The sequence below is a fragment of the Salvelinus namaycush genome, chromosome 32 (assembly GCF_016432855.1).
Source record: "Salvelinus namaycush isolate Seneca chromosome 32, SaNama_1.0, whole genome shotgun sequence".
NCBI lineage: Eukaryota > Metazoa > Chordata > Actinopteri > Salmoniformes > Salmonidae > Salvelinus > Salvelinus namaycush.
This window is the reverse complement of record NC_052338.1, coordinates 36,704,781-36,725,335: the sequence shown is the minus strand read 5'-3', so window position 1 is coordinate 36,725,335 and position 20,555 is coordinate 36,704,781. Positions and strand designations below refer to the sequence as shown.

General features: G+C 44.6%; 1 protein-coding gene across 2 annotated transcripts; it reads left to right on the top strand.

Moving 5' to 3' along the window:
• The first annotated feature begins 5,785 nt into the window (after positions 1-5,785).
• On the top strand, positions 5,786-20,189 carry psmg2 (proteasome (prosome, macropain) assembly chaperone 2). Of its 2 annotated transcripts, XM_038972029.1 has the most exons (7): positions 5,786-5,948; positions 6,088-6,259; positions 8,374-8,432; positions 10,440-10,558; positions 10,763-10,936; positions 13,929-14,049; positions 19,829-20,189. In XM_038972029.1, the coding sequence occupies exons 1-7, from the start codon at positions 5,889-5,891 to the stop codon at positions 19,907-19,909; spliced, it is 786 nt and encodes a 261-aa protein (XP_038827957.1). In that variant the 5' UTR covers positions 5,786-5,888; the 3' UTR covers positions 19,910-20,189. The 2 variants fall into 2 exon arrangements, with proteins under 2 accessions (XP_038827957.1, XP_038827958.1); XM_038972030.1 differs by lacking the exons at positions 13,929-14,049; positions 19,829-20,189 and adding an exon at positions 11,553-12,630.
• The last annotated feature ends 366 nt before the right edge of the window (positions 20,190-20,555 follow it).

The following is a 20,555-nucleotide window of genomic DNA, read 5'->3' as shown; positions in this document are numbered from 1 at the left end:
ATTCAGGAGTGGGAAATACAGATAGTTAAACCAACAGTCAATGTTGGGGTTTCTAATCTAGCACGCATTCCACATTCTTTGTATTGTCATGTACTCATGCTTCCCTGGGGCCACCTTTTATCATATTAATGGTGTTTTCAAGAAGCTCCAACCAAACCCAATGACAGAGGAGATAGTGTTGTCTGTTGTCCTCAACAATTGTTTGGGGAGGCGAGCGCCGACTACATCTTGGAAGCAGTTACAGCAACTGTTGAGGATTAGTAAAGAGGCCTTCCCCAATGCAATAGTCCATGTACCATTCATACATTACTCAGAAAGACTAGCTATCGATCAGCAGTGTCTGGTACAGAAGCTGAATAAGACCATAGGGGAGAGATGAGATGTTTTAAATGACCTTAACAAATTCAGGTTTCGCACAGACCCCTGGGATCCGGTTCACTGGAGTAGGGATACTGCCTCTATCCGGGTTAGGGTTTGGCCGGGGTAGACCGTCATTGTAAATAATAATTTGTTCTTAACTGACTTGCCTAGTTTCATAAAGGTAAAAATTAATGCGGGAGGAGTGTCCCCAACATTCTAACATGAAAAACCTCTCGTCCTCCTTCAGGCTTAACCAAGCTGAGAGGTTCTAGAAAGAGGACTGACTTGTATGCCAACTCCTAAACTGGTGGACCGCGGGGCGCTCCGGAGGGATCTACACGTTTATCATAGAAGATTGAAATGATTAGACCATTTTGATTCTAAACTAGATTTTCCCAATACACCATTTCCAAACCCCTCACATTGGGAACCTCAGTTGGAGTCCGTGTCAGAACCTATACAGACCCTTTCTTTTCACAACTCAAACCCAGACCTGTAAATAAATGTAACCTTGCAAAGCAACAGAATCATGATCTAAAAACATTGAGCAGCAATCAGAATATTGTGATTAAACCAGCAGATATGTGGGCACAGATTGTTATAATGGATAATAGACAATTAGATCATGTCAAACACTATGTCCCATTGCTCCACTCAACACAACTGGAAAACACAAAGATTAATCCAGGAGATCGTGAATAAACTGTATGAGGATATTACGGATAAACAGATGGTCTACCTTTTTGGGCCAGATTCTCCAAGACCTAGGCAGTTTGACTTACTTCCTAAAATCCAGAAATCTCCTGAGACGCGGACGCTCCCTCCCGAGGTCCCTGTGGGAGACCCATAGTAAGCGATTGTGACTCAGAATCTTATTGTATTGCTGAATATATAGATTTATATCAATCCTCTATTTCAGAAACACCCCAGCTATGTTAATGATACTTAGGAATTTGTCAACAGGCTGAAGGGTTTCAAGATGCCAGGAAATGCTTTTTTATTCTCCATTGATATTAATTCTCTGTACGTAAACATTGATAACAAATTAGGTCTACAGGAAGTTGCAAATGCTTTTCAGAGGTATCCTGACCCCAGTCGACCGGAGAGAGTTATCCTGGACTTGTTGGAGTTGAGCCTCACCAGAAACGACTTTGAGTTCAATGGGAAGTACTATCTCCAGATACATGGTACAGCCATGGGAAAAAATGTTTTGCAAATGTGTATACACGTTTTTGAGAAGAAACTGCTTTCATCAAACGTAAGGCCTTATCATTGCTGTACCTTAGGTATCTTGATGATATTTTTGGACTGTGGGGAGGTTCCACCTCTGAATTCAGGGAATTCTTAAACATTTTAAACTCACATCACTTATCAATATACATTACACATAATTTTCACAAAAAAATGAATTTCTAGGTACAGAGGTCTTTTTCATTCACAAGGAGGGAGAAACCAAAAATTGTGCAACTAAAGTTTTCTTTAAGTAAACAGAAACCTCCTTCACAAATGTAGTTTCCATCCAAAACACACATATAGGGTCCTGATCAAATCACAACTTCTACGTTTCCACAGAATCTGTAGTTATAGAGGAGGCCACAAGAACACTCTTCTCAGCCTTAAGGCCCAGGGGCTACTCCAGGAGGTTCCTGAGAGAGGTTGAGGTCAATCAGACCTTCCAGGCCCATGGAACATACTGTATCAGGTAGAGCGGAAGGTTCCATTTGTGGGGACTTATTCTCAGGCTCTGGTGCCGTTCAACTCTGAACTAAAATCTCCTTTTCAACAGGCTCAGAATGATTGTGAGGCCTTGCAAAATGCCAGGGTAATCTCAGCCTTCAGGAGAAATTAGAACCTTAAGGACATTCTAGTCCATTCAAGCCTGAAAAAGAAGAAACTGATAAAGAATAAATATTTTACTCAAACAAAGTTTCTGTCCAATATATATTTGGGCTTGGGGGCTCCAATCAGGCATACAATCCAACTGGATACTGGAAATGTGGTTTTTGTAATTGAGTGCCTTGTTGATCATGAACTCAATATTGAAGAGACACTAAACACACTAGAATGCAGACTTAAACAACATTTATACCACATTCAGAAGGGTGATAGATCCACTATGTTGTATGTCCACTTTTGGCCTCATACAGAGAAGAACCTTATCACTTTTGGCCTGGAGACCAATATGGGGTGGTGGAAAACTCAAAGACAGATGCCTGAGAGACAAAGGATTAGAACAGTAGGAACCATTAATCCTCTCTAGGCCTTCATGGGAAATAATAAGCCATCCAGTAATTTGTCTCCATCTTGTGGTTGTTTTAGACACGTGGAGTCTGGGATTTCTGAATTGGTTTCGGATAAAGCTGCAGATCTAGTCTAGATGATTATTATCTTCATTATTAATGAGCTGGATCCTTGTATAATTATGTGTTATAAATGGTGTGATGGAAACCATTCTTTATATACCTTTTTTAGTTTAAATGTGAATATTTATAGGAATTGAAATGTTCCTCCCTCTTTTAGGGATTGAAAGCACTTCTGATTCTTCATTCTTATTTAATATATGCTGGTGTGTTTCTAAATATATATAGGTCTGTAGCTATCACCTGCCTAGTAGATAGAACTCTCCTTTTGATGGACTGTTGTCTGATACTATTCTAACCCTAACCACTCCTGAGGCCTGAGTCCTAACCTTAACCTTCCTGGCAACTATACCAAACCCTAACCACTCCTGAGGCCTGAGTCCTAACCTTAACCTTCCTGGCAACTATACCGAACCCTAACCACTCCTGAGGCCTGAGTCCTAACCTTAACCTTCCTGGCAACTATACCGAACCCTACTCATTCCTGAGGCCTGAGTCCTAACCTCATTGGTTCTCATGCCTCACCCTAACCTCCTTGGTTCTCATGCCTAACCCTAACCTCCTCGGTTCTCATGCCTAACCCTAACCCCTAGGGAGATCCAGTCCCCTTTCCCACATGATAAGTTTAATTGGAGCTTTTATTTTATATATTTTTTGAATAAACATTTTTAATATATGGCTGTTTTGTTACAGTAACCCCCCCCCTCCCACTTTTATTTTTCTTGTCTTTATTACATTTTTTTCATTTTGAAGGGACGGTCATGATATCAAATCAAATCAAACTTTATTTGTTACATGCGCCGAATACAAGTGTAGACTTTACCGTGAAATGCTGACTGACAAGCCCTTAACCAACAGCGCAGTTCAAGAAGAGTTAAGAAAATATTTACCAAGTAGACTAAAGTAAAAAGTAATAATAAAAAGTAACACAATAAGAATAACGAGGCTTTATACAGGGGGCACCGGTACCAAGTCAGTGTGCAGGGGTACAGTTTTGTTGAGGTAATTTGTACATGTAGGTGGGGGTGAAGTGACTATGCATAGATAATAAACAGACAGTAGCAGCAGTGTACAAAAGGGAGGGGAGGAGGGGGTCAATGTAAATTGTCCGGTGGTGATTTTATTAATTGTTCAGCAGTCTAATGGCTTGGGGGTAGAAGCTGTTGAGGAGCCTTTTGGTCCTAGACTTGGCGCTCCGGTACCACTTACCCTGCGGTAGCAGAGAAAACAGTCTATAACTTGGGTGACCGGAGTCTCTGACAACTTTATGGGCTTTCCTCTGACCGCCTATTATATAGGTCCTGGATGGCAGGAAGCTTGGCCCCAGTGATGTACTGGGCCGTTCGCACTACCCTCTGTAGCGCCTTACAGTCAGATGCCGAGCAGTTGCCACACCAGGTGGTGATGCAGCCGGTCAGGATGCTCTCGATGGTGCAGCTGTAGAACCTTTTGAGGATCTGGGGACGCATGACGAATCTTTTCAGTCTCCTGAGGGGGAATAGGTTTTGTCGTGCCCTCTTCACGACTGTCTTGGTATGTTTGGACCATGATAGTTCGTTGGTGATGTGGACACCAATGGAACTTTAAACTCTGGACCCGCTCCACTACAGCCCAGTCAATGTTAATGGGGGCCTGCCTTTCCTGCAGTCCACGACCAGCTCCTTTGCTGTGTGTGTGTGTGTGTGTGTGTGTGTGTGTGTGTGTGTGTGTGTGTGTGTGTGTGTGTGTGTGTGTGTGTGTGTGTGTGTGTGTGTGTGTGTGTGTGTGTGTGTGTGTGCTCAGTGTACCAATGAAACCCAACTGAAGATTACATCTCACTTAAACCTAACCCTCTACTCTTCAGCCTTAAACCTAACCCTCTACTCATCAGCCTTAAACCTAACCCTCTACTCATCAGCCTTAAACCTAACCCTCTACTCATCAGCCTTAAACCTAACCATCTACTCTTCAGCCTTAAACCTAACCCTCTACTCATCAGCCTTAAACCTAACCCTCTACTCATCAGCCTTAAACCTAACCCTCTACTCATCAGCCTTAAACCTAACCCTCTACTCATCAGCCTTAAACCTAACCCTCTACTCATCAGCCTTAAACCTAACCATCTACTCTTCAGCCTTAAACCTAACCCTCTACTCATCAGCCTTAAACCTAACCCTCTACTCATCAGCCTTAAACTAAACCTTCTACTCATCAGCCTTAAACCTAACCCTCTACTCATCAGCCTTAAACCTAACCCTCTACTCATCAGCCTTAAACTAAACCTTCTACTCATCAGCCTTAAACCTAACCCTCTACTCAAATTTTTAAAACAAGAAAATGGTGCCATCTACTTTGCTTAATATAAGATATTTTAAATTATTTATTCTTTTACTTTTGATACTTAAAAGTATCTTTTAGCAATTACATTTACTTTTGATACTTAAGTATATTTAAAACCAAATACTTTTAGACTTTTACTCAAGTAGTATTTTACTGGCTGACTTTCACTTTTATTTGAGTAACTTTCTATTAATTAAGGTATCTATACTTTTACTCAAGTACGACAATTGCGTACTTTTCTCACGACTGTCTGATGGTATAGCATAGGACATATACACGTTTATCAAATAAAATACACATTATTCAAGTATATATTACTGTACCCGTGCAGTGTAACGTCTGAAAGCTAAAGACATGTTGTGTGTTGATGGGCAACATTTTAAAACATTACAAAACTTTCTTCCAAGCATAATGGCAAACTACAAAGAGAGGAGGATACTGATAACACTTTAAAGACGGTACTTGGCGGGAGTTGTGTATCTATTTTGGCAAAAAGGTTCATCTTAGCGTCGCGGCTAAAAATAGGCGACCGCTAGAGTCCCCTTTCAGACACAAAAATATCTCCCTCATTCTTTTATTTTAAGACGTCTATTGGAACTTTTAATTAAGGTACATTTAAATATGGAAGTGTTTTTTTGTCAAATCGTATAAATATATTTAAAATGTTGACTTCTATTGCAGTACAACAATATTTTTATTCAGGCATCTGATAACGCATCAACATCGACGCCATCTTTGTTCTTAAAGGTCCATTTCCAGCTTGCAAGAAGCGAAAGTAAATGGGAAATTATTACAACCAAAATACTCTGAAAGTGGAACATTAATTAAGTTGTTTAATTCTCAACACACATGATGTTTGTCGCGGCAGAATGCACCCCAACGTCTTTTAAAGACTTTACCCTGATTATGGTGAGTTAACTGACATGCGTCCTCTTTATTTATGCTCTATCATTGTGTCTAATTGGTTTCAACGTGTGCTACACGCTTCTACTACAGTGTCTATTCTACTGTATTGGATCTAACCAGATGTCACATTGTCTGTCTACAGCCAGCAATCTCTGTTGGAAATGTGGGGCAGCTGGCAGTGGACCTGATTGTTTCTACGCTCAACATGTGTCGAGTCGGATACATTCACACTGACTGTCTCATCCCTATGGCAGGGAACAACCCTTATGCTACATTCGCTGAGAACGCCAACGACCTCAGTACCAATGCAGAAGGTACACTACATATACAAAACAGTGGAGGCTGGTGGGAGGAGATATAGGAGGACAGGCTCATTGTTATGGCTGGAATGGAATAAATGGAAAGATATCAAACATGGAAGCCACATGTTTGACTCTGTTCCATTGATTCCATTCCAGCCATAACAATGAGCTTTGCCTCCTATATCTCCTCCCACCAGCCTCCGCTGATACAAAAATATGTGGATACCCCTTCAAATTGTAGATTTGGCTATTTCAGGCACTATAAAATTGGGCACAGAGCCATGCAATCTCCATAGACAAACATTGGCAGTAAACTGGCCTCACTGAAGAGCTCAGTGACTTTCAATGTGGCACCGTCATAGGATGCCACCTTTCCAACAAGTCAGTTCATCACATTTCTGCCCTGGTCAACTGCATCCCACTGCTGGCTTGCTTCTGAAGCTAAGCAGGGTTGGTCCTGGTCAGTCCCTGGATGGGAGACCAGATGCTGCTGGAATTGGTGTTGGAGGGCCAGTAGGAGGCACTCTTTCCTCTGGTCTAAAAATATCCCAATGCCCCAGGGCAGTGATTGGGGACATTGCCCTGTGTAGGGTGCTGTCTTTCGGATGGTATGTTAAACGGCTATCCTGACTCTCTGTGGTCACTAAAGATCCCTTAGCACTTATCGTAAGAGCCCGGTGTCCTGGCTAAATTCCCAATCTGGCCCTCATACCATCATGACCACCTAATCATCCCCAGTTTACAATTGACTCATTCATCCCCTCTCCTCTCCCCTGTAACTATTCCCCAGGTCGTTGCTGTAAATGAAAATGTGTTCTCAGTCAATTTACCTGGTAAAATAAGGGTTAAATGAATAAAAAGTGCTGTTATTGTGAAGTGGAAATGTCTAGGAGCAACAACGGCTCAGTGGCGACGTGGTAGGCCACAACTTCCACCGTGGGGTGAAGCGTGTAAAAATTGTCTGTCATCGGTTGCAAACCTCCCTACCAAGTTCCAAACTGCCTCTGAAAGCAACGGCAGCACAATAACTCTTCATCAGGAAAAGTTATTGAAATGGGTTTCCATGGCCAAGCAGCTGCACACAAGCCTAAGATCACCATGCGGAATGCCAAGCGTCGGCTGGAGGGGTGTAAAGCTCGCCGCCATTGGACTCTGGAGCAGTGGAAACATGTTCTCTGGAGTGATGAATCACACTTCACCATCTGGCAGTCCGACGGACAAATCTGGGTTTGGCGGATGCCAGGAGAACGCTACCTGTCCCGAAGCATAGTGCCAACTGTAAAGGTGGAAATACTGGTCTGGGGCTGTTTTTCATGGGTAGGGCCCGTTAGTTCCAGTGAAGGGAAATCTTAACGCTACAGCATCAATTTACATTGTAGGTGATTCGGCTCTTCCAACTTTGTGGCAACAATTTGGAGAAGGACCTTTCCTGTTTCAGCGTGACAATGTCCCTTGCACAAAGCGAGGTCCATACAGAAATTGTTTGTCAAGATCGGTGTGGAAGAACTTGACTGGCCTGCAGATAGCCCTGACCTCAACCCCATCAAACATCTTTGGGATGACTTGGAATGCTGTCTGCGAGCCAGGCCTAATTGCCCAACATCAGTGCCCGACCTCACTAATGCTCTTGTGGCTGAGTGAGAGTAAGTCCCCGCAGCAATATTCCAAAGTCTAGCAGAAAGCCTTCCCAGAAGAGTGGAGACTGTTTTAGACGCAAATGGTGGACCAACTCTATATTGGGGATCCCGAGTGGCGCAGCGGTCTAAGGCACTGCATCACAGTGTTAGAGGCATCACTACAGATCCTGGTTCGATTTCAGGCTGTATCACAACTGGCTGTGATCGGGAGTCCCATAGGGCAGCGCACAATTGGGCCAGCGTTGGCCGGGTTTGGCCGGGGTAGGCCGTCATTATAAATAAGAATTTGTTCTTAACTGACTTGCCTAGTTAAAATAAAAAGTTAATGCCCATGATTTTGTTCGACAAGCAGGTGTCCACATACTTTTGGTCTTGTAGTGTAATAGGGTAGTTGTCTATGTAACACTGTACTGTTAATGATCATAATATACAATAGTCATTGCTTCAGTCACATTGACATGGAATGAGATTCTCTCCTCTCTTGAACAGTGTACTCTTCTCCAGAGTTGAGGTTGGCAGTTCTTCAGATCAGAACCCCAGTTGTCCAGGTAATGTAACAGAGGTTGGCTTCATTTAACCCATTCTATTTGTAACAGAGTTAAGAATGTACCATAAGCCTTTAAAGGGGAAGCTCACCCAAAAACACTTCTGGTCCCTTTATAACACTTGCCTGGCTGTTTGTCAGTACCCCAGACTGTTTTTAGGTTCATTGTTTTGAGTATTTAGATTTCTGTATTTTTATATCAACATGCTGAATTTCTAAAATCACCTAAAATGCTTTGAATACGGTGTATTTATTGTTACATAAATAACGATTGGTGTCTCAGCATTGAATTGCCAAATAAATGTGTTATAATGTAAAAAATATTTTTTTTAAACAGTCCTATTTTGTGCGCAAAAGTCTTCCATAAAAATCTGTAATCTGGTAAAAACTCTTCATGGTTCTAAAATGGATAATTATAGGAGGTGGGACGAAGGACCGTCTTACTATTGGTCTTCAAGAAAGGAAATCAGAACGAAAGGAAGTTAACAAAGATGCTAGGCTAGCTGTTATTAGTCTGAAGTAAGGCTAGCTAGGCTAGCGGTTATTAGTCTGAAGTAAAGTAAGGCTAGCTGGGCTAGCGGTTAGTAGTCTGAAGTAAAGTAAGGCTAGCGGTTAGTAGTCTGAAGTAAAGTTAGGCTAGCGGTTATTAGTCTGAAGTAAGGCTAGCTGTTAGTAGTCTGAAGTAAAGTAAGGCTAGCTAGGCTAGAGGTTATTAGTCTGAAGTAAGGCTAGCTAGGCTAGCGGTTAGTAGTCTGAAGTAAAGTAAGGCTAGCTGGGCTAGCGGTTAGTAGTCTGAAGTAAAGTAAGGCTAGCTAGGCTAGCGGTTAGTAGTCTGAAGTAAAGTAAGGCTAGCGGTTATTAGTCTGAAGTAAAGTAAGGCTAGCTAGGCTAGCGGTTAGTAATCTGAAGTAAAGTAAGGCTAGCGGTTAGTAGTCTGAAGTAAAGTAAGGCTAGCGGTTAGTAGTCTGAAGTAAAGTAAGGCTAGCGGTTAGTAGTCTGAAGTAAAGTAAGGCTAGCTAGCAGTTAGTAGTCTGAAGTAAATTAAGGCTAGCTAAGCTAGCGGTTAGTAGTCTGAAGTAAAGTAAGGCTAGCTGGGATAGCGGTTATTAGTCTGAAGTAAAGTAAGGCTAGCTAGGCTAGCGGTTAGTAATCTGAAGTAAAGTAAGGCTAGCGGTTAGTAGTCTGAAGTAAATTAAGGCTAGCTAAGCTAGCGGTTAGTAGTCTGAAGTAAAGTAAGGCTAGCTAGGCTAGCGGTTAGTAATCTGAAGTAAAGTAAGGCTAGCGGTTAGTAGTCTGAAGTAAAGTAAGGCTAGCTAGGCTAGCGGTTAGTAAAGTAAGGCTAGCTGGGCTAGCGGTTAGTAGTCTGAAGTAAAGTAAGGCTAGCGGTTATTAGTCTGAAGTAAGGCTAGGCGAATAACGTTAGTAGTCAAGTAGCTGAGTGACGTTGGCCAAAATGAAGTGGATTAATGTTCCGGTCCGATACAAATACACTACACATTTTAAACTATTTCCCTGACCTCTGGAGCTTTGTGTCAGGCATGGCAGCAGGCCATCCTACATCCTATGTTTGTTCTGGTTGGTAAGTTGTCAAGGAGGGTGGTCATGTGTGTTTGTGATTAGACAACCACTGGTTGGAGCTCAGTCAAGGGTCCTATGCAAACAGAGCAACGGAGCGTCGTATACAGTCCGTTCCAAAGTAGGTAAATAACAATGCTGTGTGTAGCAGCCTTAAGGGAAGAGTGGAGGACGAGAAGCTGCTCACTGACATTGGTTTCACATGGATATGGTGATGCTGTCCATCGTATGGTGATGCTGTCCATCGTATGGTGATGCTGTCCATCGTATGGTGATGCTGTCCATCGTAGGGTTATGCTGTCCATCGTAGGGTTATGCTGTCCATCGTAGGGTTATGCTGTCCATCGTAGGGTTATGCTGTCCAACGTAGGGTTATGCTGTCCAACGTATGGTTTTTGGGAGAGGAGAGCTATCATATAGGTCCTTTCTGTTGCAGACAAAGTCCAAGAAGTTCTGTAAGCTGATGGTGTCTTGGATCAAAGCCAGTGGTTTCTCCAGAACTGTAGTGCTGTCCAGCAGCCATGCTTACCAGAGGGATGACCAACAGCTACTGGGGTACAGAACTGCTAGCTACCAAAATTACTATATTCAACTAGACTTTTTTTCCTTTCCATTTGTCACATGAATATATTGAGTGCATGGCAGAGAGCTCTGACTGACAAATCCTACATACTTTTTATATATTTTATTTCGGTATCATTGTCCATGTTCCAATATTCCACCAATGAACATGATGATGGATGAACCCCTTCCTTGCAGCACTCCCCTGCGTTACCTGCAGACTCCCTCCATGCAGAAGGTGACTGGTGACCGGCTGAAGGAGATGGAGTGGAAGGAGATGGAGACAGTATCTACCTTCCCTGGAGTTACCGACTCAGAGCAGCGCCTCTATATACCTGGAGGGGGCGCCACTAAAGGCCTCTTCACTGACAGGTACAGGACAGACTGACGGGGATGTAGGTAGAAGTCACCTCTGAACACTGATACAGGATCATATTTGTTTTTACCCATGTGATGGTTAGGAGTGGGGCGAAGGGTGATTCTAGGTCTGGTTACGGGGACGACTTCTCTTCTACCACAGGGAATGGGTTAGTGGGTGGTCGTAGACATTACTGGCTATATCATCCTCACACGTGCAGTGTGGAACGCTGAACACTACATCTGATAAAGAGGAATATGCTTACCTTGCACAAAAAGTTCACTTAGGTGCACTATGCAGAAATCGCCATTTCCTGGTTGCTAAAATTCTAATAGTTCTCATAATTTCAGTTTGTGTCAAAACAAGAGAGTATAGTTTTTAGAGAATCATTGTACCATCTAAACCGCCGTGAAATTGCTTTTCCATAACCATATTGTATTTTCAGATGTTTGAGGCTGGTGTACCAAACAGAAAGTAAAAGATGCAAAAACGACATTTTAAGAAATATCTACCGCGTCTTAGACTGGCTTTCAATGAGAATGACAAATGTAATACTCACATGTGGATTTGGTCGCCCATAAAGTTACATATTGAGACTAAGGTTTTCTCCATGTTGTCTCTGTGTTCCAGCTGTGCTGAGGACATTCCTCTCCATGGTGTTGTCTCTGTGTTCCAGCTGTGCTGAGGACATTCCTCTCCATGGTGTTGTCTCTGTGTTCCAGCTGTGCTGAGGACATTCCTCTCCATGTTGTCTCTGTGTTCCAGCTGTGCTGAGGACATTCCTCTCCATGGTGTTGTCTCTGTGTTCCAGCTGTGCTGAGGACATTCCTCTCCATGGTGTTGTCTCTGTGTTCCAGCTGTGCTGAGGACATTCCTCTCCATGTTGTCTCTGTGTTCCAGCTGTGCTGAGGACATTCCTCTCCATGTTGTCTCTGTGTTCCAGCTGTGCTGAGGACATTCCTCTCCATGTTGTCTCTGTGTTCCAGCTGTGCTGAGGACATTCCTCTCCATGTTGTCTCTGTGTTCCAGCTGTGCTGAGGACATTCCTCTCCATGTTGTCTCTGTGTTCCAGCTGTGCTGAGGACATTCCTCTCCATGTTGTCTCTGTGTTCCAGCTGTGCTGAGGACATTCCTCTCCATGTTGTCTCTCTGTTCCAGCTGTGCTGAGGACATTCCTCTCCATGTTGTCTCTGTTCCAGCTGTGCTGAGGACATTCCTCTCCATGTTGTCTCTGTTCCAGCTGTGCTGAGGACATTCCTCTCCATGTTGTCTCTGTTCCAGCTGTGCTGAGGACATTCCTCTCCATGTTGTCTCTGTGTTCCGGCTGTGCTGAGGACATTCCTCTCCATGTTGTCTCTGTTCCAGCTGTGCTGAGGACATTCCTCTCCATGTTGTCTCTGTGTTCCAGCTGTGCTGAGGACATTCCTCTCCATGTTGTCTCTGTGTTCCAGCTGTGCTGAGGACATTCCTCTCCATGTTGTCTCTGTGTTCCAGCTGTGCTGAGAACATTCCTCTCCATGTTGTCTCTGTGTTCCAGCTGTGCTGAGGACATTCCTCTCCATGTTGTCTCTGTGTTCCAGCTGTGCTGAGGACATTCCTCTCCATGTTGTCTCTGTGTTCCAGCTGTGCTGAGGACATTCCTCTCCATGTTGTCTCTCTGTTCCAGCTGTGCTGAGGACATTCCTCTCCATGGTGTTGTCTCTGTGTTCCGGCTGTGCTGAGGACATTCCTCTCCATGTTGTCTCTGTGTTCCGGCTGTGCTGAGGACATTCCTCTCCATGTTGTCTCTGTTCCAGCTGTGCTGAGGACATTCCTCTCCATGTTGTCTCTGTGTTCCAGCTGTGCTGAGGACATTCCTCTCCATGTTGTCTCTGTGTTCCAGCTGTGCTGAGGACATTCCTCTCCATGTTGTCTCTCTGTTCCAGCTGTGCTGAGGACATTCCTCTCCATGTTGTCTCTGTTCCAGCTGTGCTGAGGACATTCCTCTCCATGTTGTCTCTGTTCCAGCTGTGCTGAGGACATTCCTCTCCATGTTGTCTCTGTTCCAGCTGTGCTGAGGACATTCCTCTCCATGTTGTCTCTGTGTTCCAGCTGTGCTGAGGACATTCCTCTCCATGTTGTCTCTGTGTTCCAGCTGTGCTGAGGACATTCCTCTCCATGTTGTCTCTGTGTTCCAGCTGTGCTGAGAACATTCCTCTCCATGTTGTCTCTGTGTTCCAGCTGTGCTGAGGACATTCCTCTCCATGTTGTCTCTGTGTTCCAGCTGTGCTGAGGACATTCCTCTCCATGTTGTCTCTGTGTTCCAGCTGTGCTGAGGACATTCCTCTCCATGTTGTCTCTGTGTTCCAGCTGTGCTGAGGACATTCCTCTCCATGTTGTCTCTGTGTTCCAGCTGTGCTGAGGACATTCCTCTCCATGTTGTCTCTGTGTTCCAGCTGTGCTGAGGACATTCCTCTCCATGTTGTCTCTGTGTTCCAGCTGTGCTGAGGACATTCCTCTCCATGTTGTCTCTGTGTTCCAGCTGTGCTGAGGACATTCCTCTCCATGTTGTCTCTGTGTTCCAGCTGTGCTGAGGACATTCCTCTCCATGTTGTCTCTGTGTTCCAGCTGTGCTGAGGACATTCCTCTCCATGTTGTCTCTGTGTTCCAGCTGTGCTGAGGACATTCCTCTCCATGTTGTCTCTGTGTTCCAGCTGTGCTGAGGACATTCCTCTCCATGTTGTCTCTGTGTTCCAGCTGTGCTGAGGACATTCCTCTCCATGTTGTCTCTGTGTTCCAGCTGTGCTGAGGACATTCCTCTCCATGTTGTCTCTGTGTTCCAGCTGTGCTGAGGACATTCCTCTCCATGGTGTTGTCTCTGTGTTCCAGCTGTGCTGAGGACATTCCTCTCCATGGTGTTGTCTCTGTGTTCCAGCTGTGCTGAGGACATTCCTCTCCATGGTGTTGTCTCTGTGTTCCAGCTGTGCTGAGGACATTCCTCTCCATGGTGTTGTCTCTGTGTTCCAGCTGTGCTGAGGACATTCCTCTGGTGGTGGTGCTGATCTTCTGCTCTGAAGGAGACAACATCCCAGACGCCTTCACTCTCCTGAACCACCTCAACACCTGGCTCCACCTAGTGGACGCTCCTGTAAGTGCTACCGAATGAGTACAGCCATATGATGTTATGGTCGCTTGTGTTTTTACATTTGAGTTATTTAGAAGACACTCATATCCAGAGCAACTTAGTCAGTACATTCAACTAAGTTAAGTAGGGAAAAACAAGTACATGTCACATTCATTGCAAGTACAAATGAAATTAAATATATTTGTCACATACACATGGTTAGCAGATGTTAATGCGAGTGTAGCGAAATGCTTGTGCTTCTAGTTCCGACAATGCAGTAATAACCAACAAGTAATCTAACCTAACAATTCCCCAACTACTACCTTATACACACAAGTGTAAAGGGATAAAGAATATGTACATAAAGATATATGAATGAGTGGTGGTACAGAACGGCATAGGCAAGATGCAGTAGATGGTATAGAGTACAGTATATACATATGAGATGAGTAATGTAGGGTATATAAACATAAAGTGGCATAGTTAAAGTGACTAGTGATACATTACATCAAGATGCAGTAGGTGGTATAGAGACGGTATATACATATGAGATGAGTAATGTAGGGTATGTAAACATTATATTAAGTGGCTAGTGATACATTGATTACATACATTGTTCCATTATTAAAGTGTCTAGAGAGTTGAGTCAGTATGTTGGCAGCAGCCACTCAATGTTTGTGGTGGCTGTTTAACAGTCTGATGGCCTTGAGATAGAAGCTGTTTTTCAGTCTCTCGGTCCCAGCTTTGATGCACCTGTACTGACCTCGCCTTCCGGATGGTAGCAGGGTGAACAGGCAGTGGCTCGGGTGGTTGTTGTCCTTGATGATCTTTATGGCCTTCCTGTGACATCGGGTGGTGTAGGTGTCCTGGAGGGCAGGTAGTTTGCCCCCGGTGATGCGTTGTGCAGACCTCACTACCCTCTGGAGAACCCTGCGGTTGTGGGCGGAGCAGTTGCCGTACCAGGCGGTGATACAGCCCGACAGGAGGCTCTCAATTGTGCATCTGTAAAAGTTTGAGTGTTTTTGGTGACAAGCCGAATTTCTTCAGCCTCCTGAGGTTGAAGAGGCGCTGCTGCGCCTTCTTCACAACGCTGTCTGTGTGGGTGGACCAATTCAGTTTGTCCGGGATGTGTACGCCGAGGAACTTAAAACTCTCCACTACTGTCCCGTCAATGTGGATAGGGGGCTGCTACACCCTTTGAAATAGTCACCATCAGCAGAATAAAAAACAAACAAAAATATCATTTTATTTGTCACATGTGCCGAATATAACCGGTGTAGACATGTGAAATGCTGAATATAACCGGTGTAGACATGTGAAATGCTGAATATAACCGGTGTAGACATGTGAAATGCTGAATATAACCGGTGTAGACATGTGAAATGCCGAATATAACCGGTGTAGACATGTGAAATGCTGAATATAACCGGTGTAGACATTACTGTGAAATGCTGAATATAACCGGTGTAGACATGACTGTGAAATGCTGAATATAACCGGTGTAGACATGACTGTGAAATGCTGAATATAACCGGTGTAGACATGACTGTGAAATGCTGAATATAACCGGTGTAGACATGTGAAATGCTGAATATAACCGGTGTAGGGATTACTGTGAAATGCCGAATATAACCGCTGTCGACATGTGAAATGCCGACTATAACCGGTGTAGACATTACTGTGAAATGCTGAATATAACCGGTGTAGACATTACTGTGACATGCTGAATATAACCGGTGTAGACATTACTGTGACATGCTGAATATAACCGGTGTAGACATTACTGTGACATGCTGAATATAACCGGTGTAGACATTACTGTGACATGCTGAATATAACCGGTGTAGACATTACTGTGACATGCTGAATATAACCGGTGTAGACATTACTGTGAAATGCTGAATATAACCGGTGTAGACATTACTGTGACATGCTGAATATAACCGGTGTAGACATTACTGTGACATGCCGAATATAACCGGTGTAGACATTACTGTGACATGCTGAATATAACCGGTGTAGACATTACTGTGACATGCTGAATATAACCGGTGTAGACATTACTGTGACATGCTGAATATAACCGGTGTAGACATTACTGTGACATGCTGAATATAACCGGTGTAGACATTACTGTGACATGCTGAATATAACCGGTGTAGACATTACTGTGACATGCTGAATATAACCGGTGTAGACATTACTGTGACATGCCGAATATAACCGGTGTAGACATTACTGTGACATGCCGAATATAACCGGTGTAGACATTACTGTGACATGCCGAATATAACCGGTGTAGACATTACTGTGACATGCTGAATATAACCGGTGTAGACATTACTGTGACATGCTGAATATAACCGGTGTAGACATTACTGTGACATGCCGAATATAACCGGTGTAGACATTACTGTGACATGCCGAATATAACCGGTGTAGACATTACTGTGAAATGCTTACTTATAAGCCCTAAACCAACAATGCAGAGTAAAAAAAAAAAGTAAGAAACATCTGCTAAATAAACTAAAGTAAAAATAATAACACAATACAATAACGAGGCTATATACCGTTACCGAGTCAATGTACAGGTTAGTCGAGGTAATATGTACATGTAGGTAGCGGTAAAGTGACTATGCATAGATAATAAACAGACTAGCAGCAGTGTATGTCAATGTATGGTATGTATGTGTGGCGTCAGTATGCCCGTGTGCTGGAGTATCAGTGTAGTGGTTAGTCCAGTGAATAATCAGAATAAAATAAGGGGGTCAATGTAAATAGTCTGGTGGCCGTTTGATCAACTGTTCAGGGGTCTTATGGCTTGGGGGTAAAAGCTGTTAAGCAGTCTTATGGCTTGGGGGTAGAAGCTGTTGAGGAGTCTTATGGCTTGGGGGTAGAAGCTGTTCAGGAGTCTTATGGCTTGGGGGTAGAAGCTGTTCAGCAGTCTGATGGCTTGGGGGTAGAAGCTGTTGAGGAGTCTTATGGCTTGGGGGTAGAAGCTGTTGAGGAGTCTTATGGCTTGGGGGTAGAAGCTGTTGAGGAGTCTTATGGCTTGGGGGTAGAAGCTGTTCAGGAGTCTTATGGCTTGGGGGTAGAAGCTGTTCAGCAGTCTGATGGCTTGGGGGTAGAAGCTGTTCAGCAGTCTAATGACTTGGGGGTAGAAGCTGTTCAGGAGTCTTATGGCTTGGGGGTAGAAGCTGTTCAGGAGTCTAATGGCTTGGGGGTAGAAGCTGTTCAGGAGTCTGATGGCTTGGGGGTAGAAGCTGTTTAGGAGTCTGATGGCTTGGGGGTAGAAGCTGTTTAGGAGTCTTATGGCTTGGGGGTAGAAGCTGTTCAGGAGTCTTATGGCTTGGGGGTAGAAGCTGTTCAGGAGCCTAATGGCTTGGGGGTAGAAGCTGTTTAGGAGCCTTTTGGTCCCAGACTTGGCGCTTAGGTACCGCTTGCCGTGCGGTAGCAGAGAGAACAGTCTATGACTAGGGTGGCTGGAGTCTTTTACAATTTTTTTTTAGGGCCTTCCTCTGACACTGCCTGGTATAGAGGTCCTGGATGGCAGGAAGCTTGGCCCCAGTGATGTACTGGGCCGTTAGCACTACCCTCTGTAGCGCCTTGCGGTGTGATGCCGAGCAGTTGCCACACCAGGTGGTGAAGCAACCAGTCAGGATGCTCTCGATGGTGCCGCTTAAGAACTTTTTGAAGATCTGAGGACCCATGCCAAATCTTTTCAGCCTCCTGAGGGGGAATAGGTGTGGTCGTGCCTTCCTCACGGCTGCCTTGGTGTGTTTGGATCATGATAGTTTGTTGGTGATGTGGACACCAAGGAACTTGAAGCTTTCGACCCGCTCCACTCCACTACAGCCCCGTCGACGTGAATGGGGGCGTGCCCTCCTTTTCCTGTAATCCACGATCAGCTCCTTTGTCTTTCTCATGTTGAGGGAGAGATTGTTGTCCTGGCATCACATTGCCAGGTCTCTGACCTCCTCCCTATAGGCTGTCTCATCGTTGTCAGTTATCAGGCCTACCACCGTCGTGTTGTCAGCGAACTTAATGATGGTGTTGGAGTCTTGCGTGGCCATGCGGTGGGAGGTACAGGGGGGGACTAAGCATGCATCCCTGAGGCCCTTGTGTTGAGGGTCAGTGTGGTGGATGTGTTGTTGCCTACCCTCACCACCTGTGGTTGGCCCATCAGGAAGTCCAGGATCCAGTTGCAGAGGGAGGTGTTCAGTCCAAGGGTCCTTAGCTTAGTGATGAGCTTTGAGGGCACTATGGTGTTGAACGCTGAGCTGTAGTCAATGAACAGCATTCCCTCGTAGGTGTTCCTTTTTCGAGGTGGGAAAGGGCAGTATGATGTGCAATAGAGATTGTGTCATCTATGGCTCTGTTGGGGCGGTACGCGAATTGGAGTGGGTCCAGGGTGTCTGGGATGATGGTGTTGCTGGTCATGGCTCACATCCTTTCAAAGCATTTCAGGGCTACAGATGTGAGTCCTACCGTGCAATAGTCATTTAGACAGGTGACCTTGGCGTTCTTGGGCACAGGCACTATGTTGGTCTGCTTGAAACATGTAGGTATTACAGACTCGGACAGGGGAGGGTGAAAATGTTAGTGAAGACACTTGCCAGCTGGTCAGCGCATGCTCTGAGTACACGTCCTGGTAATCTGATCATCTGGCCCTGCGACCTTCTGAATGTTAACTTGTTTTAAAGGTCTTACTCCCATTGGCTACAGAGGGTGTGATCAAACAGTCGTCCGGAACAGCTGGTGCTCTCACGCATGGTTCTGTGTTGCTTACCTCGACGCGAGCATGAAAGCATTTAGCGTCTGTTAGGCTTGCTTCACTGGGCAGCTCTTTGTTGTTAGGCTTGCTTCACTGGGCAGCTCTTCCCTTTGTAATCCATGATAGTTTGCAAGCCCTGTCACATCCGGCGAGCGTCAGTCGGTGTAGTACAATTTGATCTTAGTCCTGTATTGATGCTTTGCCTGTTTGATGGTTCGTCGGATGGCATAGCGGGATTTCTTTTAAGCGTCCGGATTAGTGTCCCGCTACTTGAAAGTGGCAGCTTTTAGCTCCGTGCGGATGTTGCCTGTAATCCATGGCTTCTGGTTGGAATATGTACGTACAGTCACTGTGGGGACGAGGTCGTCGACGCACTGATTAATGAAGCCGGTGATGTGGTGAACTCCGCCTTCGAACCACTTCCGCATTGAGCGCATCACTGGTACTTTAAGTTTTTGCTTGTAAGCAGGAATCAGGAGGATAGTTATGGTCAGATTTGCCAAATGGTGGGTGAGGGAGAGCTTTGTACGTTTCTCTGTGTGTGGAGTAAAGGTGACCGATTATTAATTATTTTTTTTCTCTAGTTGCACGTGACATGCTGGTAGAAATTACGTATAACAAATTTCAGTTTCCCTGAATTAAAATCCCCGGCCTCTAGGAGCGCCACATCTGGGTGAGCATTTTCTTGTTTGCTTATGTCCTTATACAGCTCGTTGGTGGTAAATAGACAGCTACGAAGAATATAGATAAACTCTGTTGGTAAATAGTGTTGTCTACAGTTTATCATGAGGTACTCTACCTCAGGTGAGCAAAACCTTGAGACTTCCTTTTTATATTAGAGATTGTGCACCAGCTGTTGACAGAGACACACACACCCTGATCTTACCACAGGCTGTTGTTCTGTCTTGCCGAGGCACAGAAAAAACGGCTAACTGTATATTATCCTTGTCGTTGTTCAGCAACGACTCTGAAACACAGGATATTAGTTATTCATGTTCCGTTTATACATGCCTTTTCCATCCTTCATAGGCCCAGACGCAGCCAAAGTGGAGGATACCAGCATCATGGAGGCTGCTCTTTGGCAGTGGCATCCCCCCTGCACTCTTCTAAATCACCCAGTGGTATCCCCCCCCCAACTATCTCCTAAATCCCCCCCCTCTCTTCAATTCCCCCCATCTCTTTTCTAAATCTGTGCCCCCCCCCTCTCTCCAGAGATTGGTGACTCGACCCAGAATATAGATTGGTCTGAATGCTTAGAAAATGGATAACACCATCTTTGGTGTTATGAGTCCAGGTTTATAGACCTGAAGTGTGCCTAGTGGTTGTCATTACCTACACTGGTGATGAGAATCAATATTTACTGTATGGTTATTAAAAGTATTAAATCATCTCTGGTGTCCAGTGTCAGTTAATGCAGTCTTTGTAGAGAATGTGTGCGCCCCTATGTAGGGCACTACTTTTGACCTGGTCTATAGGGAATATGGGGCCATTTGACCTGGTCTATAGGGAATATGGGGCCTTTTGACCTGGTCTATAGGGAATATGGGGCCTTTTGACCTGGTCTATAGGGAATATGGGGCCTTTTGACCTGGTCTATAGGGAATATGGGGCCTTTTGACCTGGTCTATAGGGAATATGGGGCCTTTTGACCTGGTCTATAGGGAATATGGGGCCTTTTGACCTGGTCTATAGGGAATATGGGGCCTTTTGACCTGGTCTATAGGGAATATGGGGCCATTTGACCTATAGGGAATAT

Bases quoted from the DNA above. Each gene is read 5' to 3' on its own strand.
- psmg2 (XM_038972029.1), top strand. From the start codon at position 5,889: ATGATGTTTGTCGCGGCAGAATGCACCCCAACGTCTTTTAAAGACTTT. The intron at 10,559-10,762 runs GTACAGAACTGC...CCTTCCTTGCAG, and splicing joins GATGACCAACAGCTACTGGG to CACTCCCCTGCGTTACCTGC. The intron at 14,050-19,828 runs GTAAGTGCTACC...CATCCTTCATAG, and splicing joins TCCACCTAGTGGACGCTCCT to GCCCAGACGCAGCCAAAGTG.